This window comes from Dicentrarchus labrax, unplaced genomic scaffold (assembly GCF_905237075.1).
Source record: "Dicentrarchus labrax unplaced genomic scaffold, dlabrax2021, whole genome shotgun sequence".
Lineage (NCBI taxonomy): Eukaryota > Metazoa > Chordata > Actinopteri > Moronidae > Dicentrarchus > Dicentrarchus labrax.
In genome coordinates this window covers 5,697,935-5,719,789 of record NW_026136713.1, presented here as the reverse complement: position 1 = coordinate 5,719,789, position 21,855 = coordinate 5,697,935, and the positions used below count along the sequence as shown (strand labels likewise).

At 39.4% G+C, this 21,855-nt stretch overlaps 2 protein-coding genes across 8 annotated transcripts; one reads left to right on the top strand and one right to left on the bottom strand.

Moving 5' to 3' along the window:
• Positions 1-362: 362 nt before the first annotated feature.
• Positions 363-3,852, bottom strand: pttg1 (PTTG1 regulator of sister chromatid separation, securin). The gene is made up of 6 exons (XM_051419009.1): positions 3,712-3,852; positions 2,427-2,519; positions 2,206-2,345; positions 2,013-2,094; positions 1,213-1,374; positions 363-504 (listed from the first exon to the last, which is right to left on the bottom strand). The coding sequence occupies exons 2-6, from the start codon at positions 2,512-2,514 to the stop codon at positions 422-424; spliced, it is 555 nt and encodes a 184-aa protein (XP_051274969.1). The 5' UTR covers positions 2,515-2,519; positions 3,712-3,852; the 3' UTR covers positions 363-421.
• A 541-nt stretch (positions 3,853-4,393) lies between these two features.
• On the top strand, positions 4,394-21,823 carry septin6 (septin 6). Of its 7 annotated transcripts, none has more exons than XM_051419005.1 (11): positions 4,394-4,515; positions 6,341-6,455; positions 8,529-8,724; positions 10,276-10,462; positions 12,016-12,177; positions 12,910-13,006; positions 14,364-14,532; positions 14,748-14,880; positions 15,006-15,196; positions 16,720-16,766; positions 20,600-21,823. In XM_051419005.1, exons 1-10 carry the CDS (start codon positions 4,486-4,488, stop codon positions 16,721-16,723), a joined length of 1,284 nt encoding a protein of 427 aa, XP_051274965.1. In that variant the 5' UTR covers positions 4,394-4,485; the 3' UTR covers positions 16,724-16,766; positions 20,600-21,823. The 7 variants fall into 7 exon arrangements, with proteins under 7 accessions (XP_051274965.1, XP_051274964.1, XP_051274966.1 ...); XM_051419004.1 differs by lacking the exon at positions 20,600-21,823 and adding an exon at positions 17,992-19,612; XM_051419006.1 differs by lacking the exons at positions 16,720-16,766; positions 20,600-21,823 and adding exons at positions 16,338-16,390; positions 17,992-19,612.
• Positions 21,824-21,855: the final 32 nt, after the last annotated feature.

Here is a 21,855-nt window from a genome sequence, read left to right as displayed (position 1 = left end):
TTGCCACAATCACTTTTAAAAATATATTACAGAATAATGTACATTATATTGAATTTAAAATATTGATGCATTAATGCTTATTTGACCTACTTTATCTACTGGGCAGCCTGTGACAGTCCTACCTTAACCTATAATACATAAATCATTGGTTGAATGCTTTTTGTATTATATGTAAATTAAATAAATGTAGAGTAAAAAGTTCAATTTTTGACTGTTAAATGTAGTAGAGTAGAAGTATAAAGTCACAGAAAGTGGAAATACAAACTTGTACTTCTGTACAGTACTTGTTTACTTGAGTGAATATTTAATCTCAACCACTGGGCTACAAAATGCTACAGAGTAAATAAGATAGCATGGACAGATAAAGATAAAAACAACTTTATTTCAATAAAAATGTAGTTACAACAACAAGCATTAACATTTAGTCAGTAACAGATTCTGGAGGAAGTTCAATGGTTAGCTCATCGAGTGTTTGAAGAAAGGAATCCAGCTCTGAACAATAATCTGGAGAGAGGAGATACAGTAAAGTTAATGATACAGTAGGTTAATGACACCTGTAGTTAATGATACTTAGTTTGTAGCCTGTGCCCCATATTTAGGGACTACAGTCACTGTAATTGTCTTATGGAGAGCTGCAGGTCTGGCCACCATTTACATCAGATAAACATTTTACTCATGAGAACTGCTCACCCACACAATAGTTCTGAGCTTTTTAGAGTTCTAAGATACAATGTGGTTCATAGGATTTCTGTGGTTGCGATCACAGCATTGAAAATGTTACATTGCTAAATACTAGAGGGAAATACTACAAGTCTACTTCAATAGGTTTAGGCAATATGAGAATACCTTTTAATATCTGGTGGCATTTGATAATTGTAGTCAAATGTTGCAAATCAATGAGAATATTTTATAATACAGGATTTTTATCATTTCTTCAAATGTGATTGATGAATATAAATGTCAAATATTAAATTAGAAAAACTGCCAAAACAGACCACCTGGTCATTTTAGCCACACATTTTTTAGATGTTCTAGAAATCTCCAATAGATGTCCTGATAGTAAATTACATATACTGTGATGTGAGGGGTCATCTGTACCAGCCACATCTGGGCTTCCCTGTATTGAACAGACTGATGCTTTAAGTGTGGTGTCAAAACCGGTTTTCATTTCAAACCACAGGCGTGAATGTGGCCATAATTGGAACTTTATACCTGAACGTTTTGGCATCTTTACAGGGGACAGATTTGGGAGTGGAGCAAACTTTTCCAGGTCTTCCTCACAGAGATGTGGAGCTTGTGGCAAACAGGCCAGTCCAGGCAGAGCAAAGCCACTGAGATGAATCAAATCTTCAGGTACACTGTACTTCTCAAACTCTGAAAAAATACAAACCTCATGTTTTAAAAATATATTTCAAACATTGTGGGTGAAAGCCACATCATGGGTGAGTGAGGTTTATTCTCGAGTCATTAACATATTTTATGTGCACGTTCTCTTATGTAGCAAACAGATGAGCCTCAAGGGGCTCCTGAGGGAATAAACTATTAATAGAGTCAAGGCAGTAAAGCTAATGTGACGCTGCAGTGGGATTTACAGATACAATCTAATCTCTGATTTGAGCTGCAGTAAACAAAACCTGTGCAAACCTATGCAAAACTATCAACCTCTCACTCTGCTAAGACCCTCCCACAAGTTCAAATGGCAGCAGAGTTGGTTCATCCCTTGTAGGGCATTATACACCATTGGAGGCAGGTGTTGGAAATGTATGACAAGTTGCAGGATTTTCTGCCTTTGAATTAGACCTTCACCATCTGAAGGTCTGTTTGGAGAACCAACAATTGGAAGTGTGAAATGATCTGTGATGGGCCAAAGTCTCCCCTCACAGGCTAGAGTTTCTACAGCCTGAAAACAGAGCAACAGATGTCTAGTTCTCACAAACAAAAAAGCTTTAGGCAACATTGTACCTCCAAATCCCAGGCCTAAAATGGGATCAGACAGCTGATTTCATAGTTACCTAGTGGGTCATAAGGGATGAACTTTTCAATTTCTGGATATTCCTCCACTTTGGAGTGAGGAGCATGTTTGACTTTAATTTCCTGTGGGGAACAAAATATACTGCATTAGTACATGTATTGTTTGAAGTATAGAGCAAATGATGATAGCCTGAGAGTACTTTTTAGAGTGTAGCCATTGTGATTTATTCCAACCTGTGGCTTTAGGAGTTTCTTCTCCTGTGCGTTGACAGCAGGGGTTGTGGTTATTTTGTTGACAGAAGCAAAAGCCTTACGACCAGATGGAAGGGGAGTAGTAAAGGTCTTCGCAATCATTGGAGATTTCAAGAGTTTCTCTGGTGGAAAAACAAAAAGGTCAATGCATATGTCCACAGACCAATATTACTGCTTGAAGCACAATGTAGGAATTTCCATACCTGGAGCAGACTGAAGCCGCTGTCGCATCTTCAGATTAGATGGATGAAGACATGCATTTTCTCTCTCTGCAAACTCTATGTTGGCCATTGTATCTGCAAGCACAATCTGATATATTAGCTACTGCATGGTAGCAAAGCAAGCAAACACCACAAAGAGACCTTTCTGTGGCTGACATTTTGACATATTATAGCAAGAAGAGCACAGGTGTAATGCCGGTTATTACATTTAGATCAGTCAGTCACAGGGCTCTGGTATTGTGCAGGCTTATAGACACAAGGGAACCAAATTATCATTCATGTTTTTGGAGCTGAAACAGTCAAGTAATTTATTAACAGAAAATGGGCAACTATTTTGATAGTTGCTTAAAAATTTTAGGCATTTAAAAATTTGAAATATTCTCTGAATACAGCTTTTTTTGGTCTTATGATAGTAGACTGAATAACTTTGGTTTTATACTGTTGGTGACAAGTAACTGTCTTCCAGGCTCAGGGACCTCTTGACTTTGGAAATAGATTTAAAGCTAAGTGGATCTTGAGTTAAGATTGTCATTCACACCAGACTTGAAGTGATGGTTATAAAGCAGACTCCTTCCACTTGCGAGACTAGAAGATGTGAATGAAGCTCTGGAAAAAGCCACTATGGACCTTATTTTTCTAGTCATTAGGATATATTATTAGAAGCAACAAACAAAATACAGTTCTGGCAATTGCTCTGTAAAACTGTATTTTCCAGTGGATCAGGTCATGTGAAATCAAAACAAGCTCTAAATGGCCAGTATGGCCGGTTGCCAGCCTGTGTCTACTCAGCATCTGACAGTCCTTAAAGCGAACAGTTAAATGTACTGCAACTAATAGCAAGTCTGGCAGTGTTACAGCACAACTGTTACAGCTACCATTAACGTACGACACTGGTCCCAAACTGATGGTCTTTGGTTTAACATTCACACGCTGCTGCTGCTTTCTTCCATGTTCTGTCCGTAGCACAATTTAATTAACTGAACGTTACATTAGATTTTTTGTTGTTAGTCATTGGAACGTTAAACACAACCTGAGAGAGTGTTGCAAGCGTTCTAGAATGATCCAGCTAGCATCACACTGCTAACACCTTAGCAGAGTTTTAGCATCAAAACAACAGCGTTACATTAACAGCTGGTCGAGCAGCTGGCCCGATAAAAGTTAGCTAGCTAGCTTACGTCCGTCGCGTCACGTCTTCGTTAGTTTTAAAACGCACTGATGTTAATAGAGTGCTGAGAATTGTAATCGGATACACCGATGTTTACGTTACCTCTATCAGTTGGTCGCTCTCGAGCTCTCAGTCCACAGTTGTTATGGTATAAAAACTGTTGACAGAGACCGCGGCTCCTTTTTAAATTCACTGCCTTCGTCCCATTGGTCGCTCTGGCACATGTGACTTGAATGGGCGTTTCCCCAAAAATATAGTACAATCATATATTTAATAACTCACGTTACATAATTATTAGCTCAAACATAATTACATGTATATTATAATACCTAAATTAAGTATTTAGAAATCCCCTTATGATCTACAATGAAAAGCATCTGTATTCATATATGTAACTGTTGGCTATCTTAATCAGCCCTACTTCCTCGTCGGTTCAAAAATGCGTTTATGACTACATTTAATGAATTAATAAATCATATCAAGACATATTTTCCTTTATAAACAGTTTAATTCCGTTTCTAACGTCCATTGACTGCGGTCGTCTTCTATTCTCACTGGACGAAACCATGACGGCATCCTGTCGGGGGGGGGTCTCAATGGGTAGCGCTAATTTCTAATCATAATTATTTGGAAGACATGTTGTTTTTATTTAGTTTTTCCAAAACACGAGTCAGAGTGCACGCGTCGTTTATAACCGTCTTAACTAAATAACGCTCAGCGTGAGCACAGTTATCACAGTATCTCATACCTAAACTAGCCTGTTGAACAGTGGTACAGTCCCACTAGGCCCTCTTTCGGCGGAACTCCACGGTGCAGATCCCTTCGCTAAACACAGACGGCAGCAGAGGTTTCGTCCTCCGGCTAACGGCTACTACTATGGCGTCAACCGAGATAGCGAGGCAAGCGGTGAGTAGCGTGTTTTACTCAGGATGCCATTGTCACTGTCAACATTACACCTCGGCTAGCTGGGTTATATCAGAAATATAATTTCAGCGTTGCGTAAGAAAAAGTAATTTGGAATAGATGTGACGTTAGGTTGGCTAGTTAGTCCCCAACAGTTTCCCGTGTTCGTGGTTGTATTGCATCCAAAATTCAGTGTAACGTCGCCAAACAAAAGGACGTATAGTTACTGCTAGCTGTTATAAATCTCATTATGCATTTCTAAATCTGTTATTATTACCGATTATAAATGAAGGCCCGCGGTTGCTCAGTCGTAGCTGTCTGTTAAAATATTTTAAGTGTTTATTTTCGAAAGCTAACGTCTGCACATTTCCTGTGCCGTTAAAAACCGTTAAATTTTTTAACGTCGTGGTGCTTTAAAATATTTTAAATAGTGTTTATTAGTCCACATTAAGACGATAACCCATTACAGAGCCATCGGTAGGCCATTCATTCTGTACGCCCCCATTTCAGCTCAGCTACGGTGCTCATTTCCGTTATGTTGTTTCATGTATGTCCCGTTAACTTTGAGTCGGGCGTTGTCTGATCCTACAAAATATGGACAAAATAGGTTGTATATAGACATTCAGGCATACAATTTGAAAAGCGGGTGTAAAGTTTGCCTGGTTTTTGTTTTGGGGGTGGTGGTGGGGGGGAGGAAGCCACTACACCCAGAGAGAGAGAGAGAGAGAGAGAGAGAGAGAGAGAGAAATAGCAAGGTTTTTTGCAGTTTGATATCCCTTTGCGGCTCAATGAATGAAAAACCCACTGTGTGTGTAACTTGGCTGAGACTGTCTTGAAAAGCAGGAATGGGTTCAGGAATGTTGCACTTGCAGCTGAAGAGGAAAGGCTGTTTGTCCAGTCACATTACCCCCCAGTTTTACAAACACCACCTCAGCTGTTTAAACCCAATTTCAACTATTCAAATAATCCCCAACTGTCCACCATCATCAGCTTGTCCAGTTATTTTAAATTGACCCTCAAGCGGAATGTTTTCCTGTCAAAGCCTACGCCACATTGGAAAGCAACATTGTGTTATGTTAAGCCACATAATGGCTGGTTAGCTGAGGTTTAGCTGGTTTAGAGCTCTTGCTTTGCCATATAATCTAAATTCTTTGCTTTCCTGCACCTCATAATGTGGACGTAGGCTGCAGAAATGAGATTCACAGAGATGGAGATGCTCAGCGGCAGCCACCCGCCCCCACACACATTTAACAACAGTGCTTTTGCACCTTGGTGTTTTATGTCACTCTGATCCTGAGATAGATTGTGTACAAACAGTTTAAAAGGAGAGTGAATGGAAGTGCAGCCAGCCTCAAATAGGTAGTTTAAGTGAAACCACAGAAACACACTGTGCTGGGCGATATTAAATTGACCCTTTGGCTCCTATTTAGTCATTTGTGTAATGTTATAACAATGAGCTTTTAGATTATACATTTATTGTCAAAGCTCTTTGTTGTTTTAACAGTTATCTTGACATGAACAACCTTTCCATATATGTACATTGTGGTTTGAAACTGTCTCGACTGTGGGAACAAAGTTACAGCTCAGGAAACAGGAAGTGAGCTACTTTGCACCTGAAGTCAGTCTCAACGACAAACTTGATCAAATATGGAGGATAGTGTGGTAATTTGAGTGTTATTTTGTTAAATAATGTTATTTCTCCACAGGCCATTCATTACTGAGATGTAAATTGATGCACAGATGTAATTATAGTATCTTAGAGGGATAACATGGTCAGCGATTGATAGGTATGTGGCTGATGTTTTACGTCGATTTCCTTTATTTTTAGGGTGAAGGTGCTCGGGCTGTCCCTCTGGCAGGCCATGTCGGCTTTGACAGCATGCCTGACCAGCTGGTCAACAAGTCTGTCAACCACGGATTCTGCTTTAACATCCTCTGTGTTGGTGAGTCTGTCATGTGTGAAAATGCCCTTTCTCTCTCTCCTTAGGCTAAAAGATTACTTATTTGCTTCATTGAAAGTCAGGCTTTTCCACAAGATGCAAAGCATATTGCCCAGTATTTGACCTGCTCAGATTTGTTTAAGTAAGTCATTATTGGTTATCATGATGAGTAAGATGCTCTGGGTTTAGGGAGGAAATTCGGAAATGCCTGCAGATCGTAAATATGACATTATTCAGCAGCACTACTGTTAAAAACGTACAGAACAGAAGCCGTTTGCATGGGGACAGTGAGAAATGTTTGCCTGTACATTCGATTTTATATTGACAAAACAAGTCTCTTCAGCTTCATTAAGTGCTGGGCTCACTCGCATGCACTCAGTTGCCAGTTTATTAGGTGCACCCAGCTAAAACTAATGAAATCTAATACAACAGTCATGCAATAAACCTGGGCTTTATGAAGAAGAGGAAGTTCAGTTTGGGTTGAAGCTGTTTTAGAGAGGTGTTGATTCAACTTTATGGTCATTTTGAGGCCTAAAGTTTGTGGTGCTCTTTCATTGTATTGTGTTATACTTAGAGGCTGTTTCTAATATTTTTTCCTCTCTATTTGTCCAAAGGCGTGCTGGCTAGAACTTAAGATATTTGGCTTTTTGCTACATTGCATTACTGCCTGCTGTACAGAGTCAAACAATTCTTGCTATTGGGAATCATTTTGGGGACACAGTGGAAACATGTAACCAATTTGTTGGCAATTTTTTCTCTTTTTCTGCCTTTTGTCGGTTTTCTCCATCACATTTGCTAATTTTAGTATACACAGAGTGGACGGCTATGCCACACACACACACACACACACACACAAATGGGTTGTGCACACTGTTATGCAAACACTTTCAAGATCTGATATTTTGAACGTCAAATTTCTGATTGTGAAGAATTTTGTGTCTATATTTTTATAGATTTTCATTATATATGTTGTCCATTTTTAGTGGCATGGTTTAGACTTGCCTCCCAGCTGAAAACGTCTCTGCAATTTTGTGGAGTCCATTTGTATTTGTGTAGGAGTGAAAAGTGGAAAAGGCCAACAATTATGTGTTTTTCATAATTTGATTAATAATTTAAGTAATTTCATTGTTACTTTACACTGGTGCTATTACAACCAGAATTTCTCGAAACACTCTAGTCTATCATGAGTACAATCCATTGAAGAATAATAAAGCAAAGATGATACAGCAGACTTTAAGAGTAGACTGTAAGTGCTGTTGTGTGACTCACAAATACAGCATTTCACAGTAGTACAAGCATTACTTGAGGCAAAGACATGTGATCTTTGTTTTATGATCATTTGGTTTTGGTCTGAAATTCCAAAGAGGGAATCCAAAGTGTGGAGATAAATGGTTCCATTGGGCTAGAAGATGACTGGCATTTCTGCACAGGGTTTTTATTATTATGATTTCAGAGGGTTTGATTGCAGTCCTCTCCAGTTTGGCCCCCAGTTTCTTTAAACAATATGTCAAATTACCTTCAGCATGAGAGACTTCTCTATAGTGACTCTAATAGGGCTCTGAGACAGGAAATAGGACCCTTGATGCATCAGTTACTTTGGATTCTGAGGGAAAGATTGCAAATTTGGAACCTACATAGTGAGATATCCTACAAAAATAGGCTAGTATGCTTAGACTGTAGGTCAGGCTGTAATGAATAAAAATAGAATTTCTTACAGAGGGAGCTCTGTATCTGAGTCATCTGACAGCCTCTAACAGTACATGGATGTCAGAATATATCGGTGAACAAGCAGCTACTTCTGCTGTTTTGAAAATTACATATTTTCTTAGCATTTTCAAAACATCTGCACATACTCTTGATTTTCTTGTTCAGAGGTATAAAGCTTCAAATAATCGAATGTCTATTACTAGTTTGGAAGTATGCAGGGTAATTTAATAGGAAGTGAAGACAGTTTCGTGTAAAGGAAACCGCTTCATTGATTTAAACATTGTAATCAAAGAAGTACCCGCTGACTTAGGCAGAAGATCAAAGTTTTAAAAAACCCAATAACTTGAAGCATTTTTTCTGTGTTGTCAGGTGAGACGGGTCTGGGGAAGTCCACCCTTATGGACACATTGTTCAACACCAAGTTTGAGGGTGAGCCCACTCAGCACAACCAGCCGGGAGTCACACTCAAGTCCAACACCTATGAACTCCAGGAGAGTAACGTGCGCCTCAAACTCACTGTTGTCAACACCGTTGGCTTCGGGGACCAGATCAACAAAGAAGACAGGTAAAGCAGTCTGAATAACATCTTTGAGGGAGTGAAAGGGCTGATCTTTTTTTTTTCTCACTGATAGCGTCTGTCTTTGTGTCTTTGTGAACAATAGCTGAAATCCACACTTAGTTGTAAACACAAAATTTCTGACATATAATGAGTCTGTGAGAGCTCTGAGCCTTCTCAGAGGTCAGGTTTCATTCAGCCCCGATCCAACAAGGGTTAGGTTGTGGGATCAAGTCTCCTTCTCAAATAGTTTCCTCAGCAGTTTTAAAGGATCAACCATCGTAGAGAGAAATCAGATCTAGATGCTTTCCTTTCTGGCACAGCATTATGCTATAGACTACTGTCTGATTGTGTTTAATCAAACATAAGTGATTGTTACCAAGCTTGCCATCCACAATGTAATAGCTAACTCTGCTCCTGAGGTAATTCCAGGGCTGAGTAAGCTCTCTGTAATGAGAAGGATGTGGTTATTTCCAGGTTTTACACTTTATTCAGTATCAAATCGCCAATCATAGAGATAATAATATGGTCATACTGCATTTTACACAACCACATAATCAAAGTCATGTGAACCGCCACAGGCAGAATATTCTACAGTGTGTACAAAGCTGTGTCTCTCTTTGTGTCTGTTATTGTGTGTGCTGGAAACGGTGGATGCCTTTGAAACTTCCTGTAGTCCTCAACGCATGGTATCAAACATCTATGTTGTATGTCCATTTTCTATAGCATGCATCATTCTCAGGTTTGCGTGTTGTTTTGAAATAATTATACTAATAAATTTGATAGTTAGACCATCTCAAACGGTTGCAACCCTTAAAAGTGGATCCTCCTGAAGACTGAGATGGCACCTTCTCTGCCAATGAGACAGTTTATCATCACAGAGACCGAAACTGATGATTGATGCCATCAACTTAAGTCTAAATGTAACTGTTAACCAGGAAAACAACAACAACAAAGTGTAAATACCACGAGGAAGTTCCATGATATGTGATAGTGAATTTACAGTATGTACAGTCCAGTACATTTTACTGCAACATAGCAGAATAGCATGTTTATGGTGAAAATTATTAGTAACAGCATATCTGGGCTGCTATTAAAGAAATTACTTATGCCTCACTCATTTTTTACACCCTGCAGTGCGTTTTTTAGAAGTTTAGATCAAGCCATATTTTACTGATGAGAATGACCAATTGAACACACATACCCAGGAAAAACAATGTAACTTTATAATATTTCCCCAAATTCAGTAGATGAAGTGCACAATAGATTATGGGATACCTTGAATATGGAGTCTTTTTCCTGCAAATTCAAATTTGGTCTTTCAAGCCAGCATTTCTTGGCTACATGAGGAGGGACCTTTAAAGGACACAGTGTATCTGTATCCAATTGGTGTTGCTATAGTTTTCATATACTTCTATACTTAATATAGTCATTCTTTGCACAGATGACTCTAAAAACCCTGTGTATTGTTTTAGTAGCAGAACATGACATGTTCTAATAAACAGTTTATTAGGGAAAAAATGCTCAAATTTCTTGCATGTTTCTCCCTTTTTCTGACAGCTACAAGTCTATTGTGGAGTTCATTGATGCCCAGTTTGAAGCATATCTACAGGAGGAGCTTAAAATCAAACGCACGCTACACAGCTACCACGACACTCGCATCCATGCATGTCTGTACTTCATCGCTCCCACAGGACACTCACTCAAATCCCTGGACTTGGTGACCATGAAGAAACTTGACAGCAAGGTGAGCTTAATTTATCAAACTGTTATTGTCAGCCAGAAGCCATTTTATCTCATTTTATCTGTTTTTGTTTTGTTGACCTCGGGGATCATTTATTCAATTCTGGGTCTTTCCTATTAATTCCAGATCAATTCCAGACAGTTTTAGGGTTTAGCAATGGCTCTTATAATATAAAAACATCATACAGTTTATTTGCAGTTATGTAAGATTCACAAATTGAATAGCCATGGTGTCTGTATATTTATTTTTTAGTGAAACATGCAGTTGTACTGCAGGGGAATAAAGAATAACTGTTATTTAATCCCTATGAACATGGGATTTACTTACTTACTTGCAGCATTTGATCTATCTACTCTAGCCATGGGTCACAAACCTTTTCCAGGCCATCTGCATGCCTGCAAATTGTCTCTGGTCTGGTTACTGCGTCTGTGTAGGTCAGCTGTGAAATGCAGTCGGCTCAGTGACCGTTGCCTCGTTTTTGTGAGGTCCTCTCCACAGTAGCTTATTTGCATGGACCTCCTGGCTTTTGTACAAAGAGTTGGCTCAGTGTTTGCCAGAGCAGCTGAGCCCTCTGGCAAGCGCTCACAGCGGTGTCATCCAGACCAGAGCATGTTTACACATTCACCAAATTCAAACAGTGCTCTGCTGTAGTGTCCTTGAGCAAGATGTTGAATCTTCACCAGACTCAAGGGTGCAGTAGTAAGCAGTAAGTATTTCTTTTTTCACATGACCCTGAACATGCCTTCCTTTTACTTAAAGGGGCCTCCAGATGGAGAGCAAATAATTGGGATTGTGTAGGCGTCAGGGCACGGAGAAAATAGTTGTGTGGGAGTGAAAGACTCATATCCATCAGCCAGTTGTAACTGCATATATGAGAATGACCCGGACTGTTTCCCCCCTCCTTCATCTCTCTCCGTATTTCTTTTTTTTTTGTTTGGATAACATGAATAGCATAAATGTTGTAATGAATTGAGTCTGACTGTTAACACCATGTTTGGAGAGCTTTTAAGTGATCTAGAGCAAGAGAATGAAGCCTCCTGCTCCCTTTTTGCTGCATTTACTATTTATATCTCCGTGCCTAAGAATGTGTAATTGTCTGCAATACACAAAGGCCTGTTTTGAAGAGGTCTTGGACTGTGATGTGTTGAAATGATGAAGACGGAGCAGGTTTCTCCTTCCCTTTTCTTTTAACAAATTGCATTTTAAATTACTACAAGGTTGGCCACCAGTGATTGGAAGGGGTAAAAAAAAACAACCTATAAGTGTATTTTATTCTGTCACTAAACCTGATTAGTGTGTAGTGTGTGCATTTAGTTGGCACCACTACTTCTAAAAGACCAGAATTATTTGATTTATAACGTGTTTAACCTTTTGGTTCTTATTAAAAATACATCAACTCTTTTTCCAAATTCGGAATACACAAATGGCAGTGGGGAAAAGTTGCCACTGACAGACAAGCTAGAAGCTGCTTTATATTTAGCTCCATATCTAAATGCGTTATCTGCACCTTGTCATTGTGTCAGCCCACATTAACTCTCCTCGTTTCTCAACTGCAGGTCAATATTATTCCAATCATTGCCAAGTCAGACGCCATCTCCAAGAGCGAGCTGGCCAAGTTCAAAATCAAAATCACGAGTGAGCTGGTGAGCAACGGAGTGCAGATCTACCAGTTCCCCACTGATGATGAGTCTGTGGCAGAGATCAACTCCACCATGAATGTAAGGCTCACAACTGGCTCTCTATCTACATCACATGCTTGTGCACAGAATGCATTACTTAGTTCATATTAGAGTTGAAGTGTAAGGTTATTTTGGTCTGACTGAATCCTAAGAAAATACGATAGTTTATGTACTCCATGTCTCGTCTCTAAGTTTCGATAACGCTGTTATGCGTTACCGGCATAAACAACATGTGATGTAGAATCAGGACAGGCATCATCTGTCTGCTCAGGCTGTCAGGAAGCCGCCCCATGCAGGGAGGAGGAGCGTGTTCAGAGCAGCACAATCAGCTAGCTCACTCTGCAGGAAGCCTGCAGTGTGGGAAAGGGCCCGCGTTCACTGACAGATGAACCGTGCTCACTTAGCTGTTTACTCGATCTGATCTGTGAAAATTCTTTAACTCTCCCTAGCTGATTGTGTTAGATCGTTGCATCTCGGCTGTCGTTGTACAGTCTGACCACAACTCTGTTCTGAAAAAAGGTCATACATCCTCCTGTCGGAGCTGTCTCTTGATGTCTGTGTGCGGTTAATACTGCTTAGGAATGTTTGCTAAACTGTGTGTGGGTTTGGTCCAGATACCTCCTGTATGAATTAAACGGTTACATTCATTTTTGAGTAATAAATTGTGATACATGGTGGTTTGTTGCAAGAATTTGAGGAGAATCTGCAGAGCTCTCGGTTGTATTCGGTGTGTGGCAGTATACCAACATTGCCTTTCCCTCTGCTCCACAGAGCCATTTGCCATTCGCTGTGGTGGGGAGCACAGAGGAAGTAAAGATCGGGAACAAGATGGTGAAGGCCCGGCAGTACCCCTGGGGAACGGTGCAGGGTAAGCCTAGGTCACATCCTGCACAGGAAATGAGAGTGTGCTCCCTCTCGTCAGAGCTGCTACACCTACTCCCTCCCCTCATATTGCTCCTCGGCTCTTAACAGCTGCTCCAAACTAGTTGATAACCAGTTATATAACCTCATTTAGCTGCAGCACCCTCTCTGCCATTATATGGTTGTGAGAGCTGCCGCAGGTCTTAGCTCTTACAGGTTTGGACATTTGATGTCACTGATGATGTTGATTTGTTATTGACCGACTCGACCAATCCATAATGGAGTGTGTGTAATTATTGCAAAAAGATAGCAGTCACAATACGTCTATTAGCTCATATAACATCATCATCCTACTGTACAGCTTTAAACTGTATTATTGTGAAGTGTGTGTGTGGGTGTAAGGGTGGTTTGCCAGGACTAGGCCTGTTCAGCACTCAGTTTAGATGCAGTGCTGTCCATAAGGATGTGGACAGTTTTGAGTTGGTTTTGTATAGGGCTGCAACCTTCAATTATGACATCTTCATATATCTTTGTTTTGTCTGACCAGAAATCCAAAACTCCAAGATATTCAGTTCATATGATGATATAAAACACAAAAAAACAGAAAGTCCTCTGTGCAAAAGCTACAGCCACAGAATGGTTTGCATTTTTGTTTGATAAACTGTAATGATACAGTCATTATCAGAATAGTTGCTGATTAAATTGGTAATTTGCATTCATTGTAGGCTTTACATCGACATCCACATCCAACGAACCATGTAGAAATTGGACCCCTTTTTATACATAACCCCTGAGGAAAAATAGTCCTACAGTTTCTGCACTGTTTACCCAACATGGATATGAACACCCTCAAACATCCCTAAAGCTAAAGTTAAAGTCAGCACTTTAACCTCACAGTCCTGGTTTCATTTGAAATTCAATGTGCTGGATTAAGGCCAAAACAATGAAAAACATATCACTGCCCTAATGCTTCCGGACTGCGCTGTATAATGTTTCTGGCTCGAAGCTTTACCCAACATCGGGTCTGTTTACCACACACAGCATGTGTACTCACATGATGTCACATGGTCTGTTGGAGTGTGATGCTTAGTTCAATCCAGTAACAAAATCAATTGTCAAGCCACAGGACATGAACACTATTCTGTTTTGAACTTGCACTGTTGGTAGGACTGAGTCTGTGAAATACTCTCGCTAGTTATAAAATGTGTTTATTTGCTGGATTTTATGTAAACATTAAATGATTCAGATGTTATCTGTTCCTGCTACTGTACACTTACTGCAGATTACATAATCCATTATGAATAGTGTGCCATCTGATGTGTTGGGTAAAACATTCATGTGTCACTATGATGTGTCTCTCACAGTGGAAAATGAGAATCACTGTGACTTTGTCAAACTGCGAGAAATGCTGATCAGAGTGAACATGGAGGACCTGCGAGAGCAGACTCACACACGTCATTATGAGCTCTACCGCCGCTGCAAACTGGAGGAGATGGGCTTTAAGGACACAGACCCTGACAGCAAGCCCTTCAGGTAGTGGACTCGAGGCTGCTCTCATACAGCTGGACTTTTTATCTTTTAGCTCTTGCTTTCTAGTCTGCTCTCAATTTCATGTAGCATTTTTCCATTTATCACTGGAATGTTTTATTAGACCAGTTCGTGTCTGCATCTGGTGTGTTCTCCATTGCAGTGGCCAGTGTAATGTTTCTACTAGTAATTTTTATCCCCTTGCATTTTTGCTCGGCCAGTCTTCAGGAGACATATGAAGCTAAGAGGAATGAGTTCATGGGTGAGCTGCAGAAGAAAGAAGAAGAAATGAGGCAAATGTTCGTCCAAAGAGTCAAAGAGAAGGAGGCTGAGCTCAAAGAGGCAGAGAAAGAGGTATCAGCATTAAACTGAGACCCTACACCATCCTGAAATATCATGTGCCTCAATAATCTTTGTTTAAAGTTTCCACTCTTGTCTTAAATAACACAAAGCATTGTTTTGCTTTGTCCACCACATAGTTGCACGAGAAGTTTGACCGTTTGAAGAAGCTTCACCAGGATGAGAAAAAGAAAGTGGAGGAGAAGAAGAAGTCTCTGGACGACGAGCTCAACATGTTCAAACAGAAAAAGACTGCTGCAGAGCTCTTGCAGAACCAAGCCCAGCAGGCAGGGGGCTCCACCACACTCAAGAGGGACAAAGAGAGGAAAAAGTAAGTATTGTTCTCTTCCTCCAGTGCCTTCCTTATATCTATCCTTACATCTTAGGTGCAGGAGACCACCACCAGTTGTATAAGACTTGGAAAAGTCTGGATGCTATGAACCTGGGATGAACAAGGCCACATATTATGACACTGCCAATCCAGGATGTTGATCATTTGCCAAATTAATTTCTAGGCTCTGTTCAGAGAATTGCCTTCAAGATGTCTGTGTTACATCAGTATATGAATACAATTGCCAATATATGAAATTTTTTGTGTCCTTTTGTTATGCATTTGAGAAACATGTATATAACAATAATATATCGCTGTGTCCCGACAACAATTCTACTGCACATTATCTTAACATTCATTCTACTTAGTGCACATGTGCTGCAGACAGAACTTAATTATGGTCTGTCCTATTAATATTATCAAAAGCTTAGCAGTTTCTCTGTCACCACTCATTAATAATCCACCTGATATTGGTATAATTGAATGCTAAGCCTAAGAACTCTCTCAGACTCTCACTCAGCTCTTTATTTCTGAGAGACGGATGAATCCGATGAATGTTTACCCTCCATATAATGACAGAATATGTTGAGAGCTGACCAGAATTCATAATTTATCACTAATGTGGAAAAATAAGAGGAGAAGAGAGGGGGAGAGACTGCAAATGACTAGCTGTCCTCATTGAAATAGTTGAAAAGTTGCCAACTGTCAGCATAGTCTGATGAGTGAATTACAGTCAGAAATAATCACACTGCATGTCTCAAGCAAAACAGATCGGGAAATTATATACAGATTTGTGCAAATAACTTTATTGCAACTCGGTTAACAATTCATGGACAGTTCCATTAACTTGAAAGTTTTATAGTATTCACATAAAACTCATCTGGTTTTAATGAATCTACAGGATTAGTTTCATGCTGTGCTTTTCTTTTTCTTGACATATCTGAAATTAATTCTGTTGTCCCCTCCGACAGTTTATATCAATAGTTTCATTAAATCATGCGCGTATGAGACTGTTCTCCACAACGTGTTTCGGGCTTCGAGGCAGTGTTTGAAGCCAGATGTGTTCAAGTATGGTTGTAGTGTGCTATTGATAATGTTGGTCCTTTCATGTTGGTAATCAACTCCTGGTTTTGTGTTGAAGCTGATGTGACGCCGTGCCTGTTAGAAAAGGAAGAAGACACTTGCACTGAGAAGGTTCTCGTTGCTTTTTTCCCCTCCCCATTAATTTCTTTTCTTCACAGCCACTTCTTCTCTTTATGAGCTCTGCCTGGAAAATGTCTCTTCCAGCTGTGTCACTTTAGCTTTGTCTGTGGGTCACTGATTAAAACTGACTAGAGAGGTCTTGCACTTAAAGCGTTAACAAGGATAATAATCATGTTTTATCTGTATTTAACCTTCAGGATTAAGTCAGTGTTTTCTTCAGTTCCCAGAAGACACAGTTATTGATTAATGCTTGTTGTGTTGATGTGAATCTGTCCTGTGAGTGCATGTGTCACCTATGTTGCATCCATAATGTTTTCCAGTTAACTCCTCCCACACTTGCTGCATGCTGCATGAGGCTCCTTTTCTGGTAAGACTCCCCTCTTGAGTTACACCAACAATAATCTAAAAATATGAAATATATGAAGGGGGCTTCATTGATTGTCTTGACCAGCTTTTAATTTATTTATTGTACACAAATTAAATGCAAATTAGGAATAAATTATCACCCAAATTAGAATTTAGGAAAATATTATGAGAAAGAAGAAACTGGATTAATGGTCCTAAAACTTTACTGGACTGAAAATGGGCAACGTTTCTACACTGCCGAGTGTTTGAAGATTTAATCCATTCTGCGGATACTCTTCATTTTTTCCTTCATTGAATCTGACATCCTGCACCTGCCCTAAATATAGAACTGGCTGCGTACACAACTCTCTTTCTGCATCTCCACATTAGACTTTAAACATAATCAAATTAACTTTTGAAAGCTGTTGTCAATTTCCTCTTTAAAGTAATTTGAATGGATACAGTAACTCAGATATGTGAGCGTTGCGGGCCTGCAGTATGACATTGGTAGCATCTGTGTCGATCATATCCTTGAGCTGGCAGTGTTTACCGTTCTTGTGCCAGCTACTAAATCAACCAGTTTATTAGATCCCCACACGCCCATTTGATGTACTGCCCCATCTGCCTCCCTGAATCCACAACAGTCTCCTTTATTGTGGCTCTCCCAAGTCTTTCCCCCACATGGCCCTGCAATAGCACAAAGAGCCATTCAAGGCTGAACTGAGACTAACAGGTCACGCCAGAGCAGCAAACAGCCTCAGGGTCCATCTCTGTTTACAGTGATGACATGTTTTGTTGATCTCGCAGCCATATGACGACCCCCACTGCAACCCCTCCCTCTTGAGTGGATACAAAAGCCAAATCCACAGAGAAAGATGCTGTTGAGACTCAACTGCTGGGGAGGGTAGAAGTGAACGAAGACATCTGTCTCGCAATCTGTAAACTCCTCAAGCAGCTCAGGACTGCTAATGGGGATGAAAATAAGCTGCTGTTTGATGAGCAACGAGGATGACAATCAGTCGCATTGTTTTAGGTTAGGGGTGGGGCGAAACCTCTAAAAAGAATTTAAAGTGAACGACTGCACTTGCACCCCAACCTCTGTACACTCAAACCTTCTGAGTTGCCTTAAGAGCATGATCTCCTCTAAATGCCACATGGTCACTAATGTTGATGTGATGTCACTGATGTGTCGTGATGATGTTTTAACTCAAAAGAAAGCAATAACAGCCCTTCTCTCTCATTTCCAGCTTAGGATTCCTGTAGAAAAAGTGCTCCCTTGTGGCCATCCTGCTGTGAATGAGTTTCCACCCCATCATCCTTTACAGTACCCCTTCCCCACCCTCACCCTCACCCCATAATTCAACCCTCCACATGCCCTCCCCGCTCTCTGGAAGACGCTGGGTATTGCTAGCAGTTTGACATGACTTTTTCTTTTTGCTGAATGATGCTTGTCCTTTATGTGGTTTGTACAAGCAATTATTCAGCTTGTCTTTTTATACACATTTACCAAAAAAAAATGCATTCCATATTTGTTTTGTATTCTGTGGTTCTTTGCATGATGAAGTGAGCTTTTTAAATATTAACATACATGACTACTGTTGTGATGGGCAGAAATGTATTGAAGCTCAAGTGAAACATGCATCAGACTTTGGGCCCTGAGTATGTTTGTGTGGTCAGTTGTATCAAACTGATCCATTTTCAGATTAAAGCAGTTTCTAAGAATTCCTACTTACCTTGAGATTGTCAACAACAACAACAACAACCAACATACTTGTTATTAATTAGTCATTGGCTTTCGGGAAGAGCTACTTTGTTGTTAGTGTAAAGTTATAATCATTAATATTTCAGTCCTGGTTGATTTGGCAACGCCAGTGGCTGCCATGGTAACAGCCAGTGCAGTTTAATACTACAGCAAACACTCCTTGACTACTTTGTCAGAAACAACAAAAGAGTAACTGGTGTGTCTGTTTACAGCCAAGCTAAACAACCTCAGATTAGCCTTTTTCCATCATCCCATAGTCAAACACAGTCTGAATTCATGCTGCCCCTGGCAATATTTTAAACTAAACAATCATTTTTAGCACTATACGTGGTGAATACATTGCGTTTCCTGTGACTTCTTTACAATAAAAGTCACCCCGTGTTCACAGTTGAATGCTTTTAATTTAAAGCGGCAGCAGTGGTCAAATAGAAGTAGCAGTAACTTCATATAGCTGTGATACAGGCTGTAGGAGTGTGAACACTGAGGCTACAAGTGGATTACAAGCATCATTTGTTCATAAATAGGTGTAATGAACCCACCTCAGGAATGGCAGACTCTGCCACTAACAATGAAAACAATATTATATACAGGGATAAATACAGAATGTAAATACATTGAATGTCTATTACAGAAGAATGTAGAACATCAATATAACCAAAAAGAGGATCTGATTTAAATAAAATCTTGAGGAATATAACTTTAAAGCTTCCACTCATTAGTACCTCAGCCATAAATACTAGATTTAATGTGTTTTGCTGTTTATGTCCCTTTGCTGATGCTGTTTCACTTTAACCTGATGCATGAGTAGTTGTGAGCCTAATCTCTTTACCACTTCTCCCATACCTCATTCATTGTCATGTGTTAGTGCATACTTGTCTTAGCTTTCACATTTGCACTTTTTTTGTACACAAATGTGATTTTTCTTTTTTTAAATATATGTTGTCAGTGCAATTGTAACTTTCTTTTTTATTTCACTTCCTATGAAGGCACATTTTAAAGTCAATCATTATGTCCTGTGTCCTGCAGGGACCAGTGTTGTTTGTATCAGTGTTACACATAAAAGACACATTATATCAAAAGAAAATAAAGGCCAATTTTTCACCAAATATTACAACTGTGGCCATAATCATTGTGTATCACAAGTATTACTGTAAATTGGGATTTTAATCACCTCAAATGGGGAAAGTGTGGATACTTGATTTACATGAAGTGCGTTAGATTTAAATAGTTGTTAATTATTATTGTTAATTACTTTCAAAATCGGTTTAAAACCTTTGTGCTCAGAATCACGAGGCATCTGTTGACCTCAGTTGTTCCTTGTTTTTTCACCACTTGGAGGTTCAAGGTTGCTTTTATTGTCTTATAAAAGATACATTTGTCCTGAGTTGAAGACATTGCTGCATAAAAATGCTCTGATTGCACGTGATGCCAGGCTCAAAATACATCAAGAGAAGAGTCATTCCCTCGTCCTAATCCTCCGCTCACTGGTCTGTGTGGTTTCACTTTCCTTTGCAGTAATCCCTGGCTCTGCACTGAGTAGGTCCTCAGCCCTCAAGCTTTGCTAAGGGACCAGCCTTTGTGGGTACAGAGTACCTCAAATGTGACCAGAGGCTTTGTGGACCCCATCCTTCAGGGTTTCTTAATCATTACCTGCTCTGCTATAATATTGATTAATGTGTATTTGTGTTTCACTGCAGCTCTAACCTCACCGTCTGCGATCTAATTCTTGCTTTATTGCCTCTGCTTATGTTTTTATGTGTACTGTTGTTTTTTTGCTGTGACTAACATTTTTTCCACGTCAGTTGTGATGTAGATTACATTCTCACTTGTTCGTTTGAATATTATTCACATTCACAAGACAATTAGGTGGAATTATAACTATATAATTTATAATTTATCAGTGGGCACAATATAATCATGATTTTTTTTGCTTGGACAACTCTGACCCCAGGGATTTCACCACCTAACTTTGTATTTATGATCTTCCTGATATCAGATGCACTTTTCAATCTCAAGCCTGACTCGTGTTTTTGTAATCGTTTCTGCTTTGCCACCTCTCTAACTGCCGGCTTTCTTTCTCTTTGTCTCTTTAGCTTCTTTTAATCTGTCTTGACCACCTGAAGAGGGGATTGCAGCTTCAGCAAGAACTAAGCACCCTTTACCTCTTCCTGTTTTTCTCGCTGTATGAACCTTTTTTATTCTCCCCATTGCATCTCCTTTTGTTGAATATGGCCTTATGTGGACTGGCATGGTATTTCTGACCACCTAATGAAGCTCTAAACCCAGTCAGGTTGGGGGGGGGGCCGGGTACAGTTTAAATCTGCTATTATGTCTTAATGTATATAAAGAGACTCTTGTCGTTAATAGAAGTCATCGGTTGGGGTTCATACCTTTACAGGACTCGTAGGTTAAATCATTATTTGATCTTTACTTGAAACAGAATAGCAATGACCTGCGCTATGCACTCATCCTTTCAATATGATTCTTAATACAAAGCTAAAAAGAATAAAACGCTTGCTGATTTAAAAACAAACTCATCAAGGACAGAAGCACTTAATGCACTATGTGTAATGTGTTATGAAGTATAATGAGTAGTCATGTTGTTTTCTTCAACCTAGTTCAGTTTAAAAATCTGCCGCTTCCAAATGAAATGGCAAAATTAAATTAGAGGTTATAATCATGCAAAAGCCAAAGCAATATTTTATATTTAGCACTTCATTTGATGGAGCCCATGTTTACATGTCACTGTTGAATACCATGGAGGTCACATGTAATGGCCTTTTATTATTACACACTGTGCTTTAATATTCACCGGCCTATTCTATATTTTGCATGCATCTTTTTATTTCATTACTGCTGTGATCTTTGACCTTTTGACCTGCTTGTTTTTATCCCCCAATAACTCAGTTTTACAGTCTATTTGAACTTCATTGCTGTTTTCTTCAAATGGTGCATATTATTAATGTATATTTGCTCTGTCCTATGATTTCAGCTCCCCTTTTGCCAAATATTAGTATAAAGTGGAGTTGAACTGAATCCCAAGATAGGAGTATTAAAAATACTCATGCATTTATATAATTTATAAGGATATATTTTGTGTATTGAAGTGGAGACTTGTTGTTTATTACCTATGATCTTTGGACGTGAATCTGAGTGTAAAGTAACATTTTGGTGTCAGAAAATGCCATACATTTTTCTAGTATCAGTCATCACCTCTTGTAGTCAAAAACTCTCCCACACCACAAATTATTCAGTATCTTACTTTAGTTTGATTCCATTGATGTACATTTTCAATAAAAAAATATGATCCAAACATATTAAGTCTTTGCCTTTTATTTACAGTGCAGGA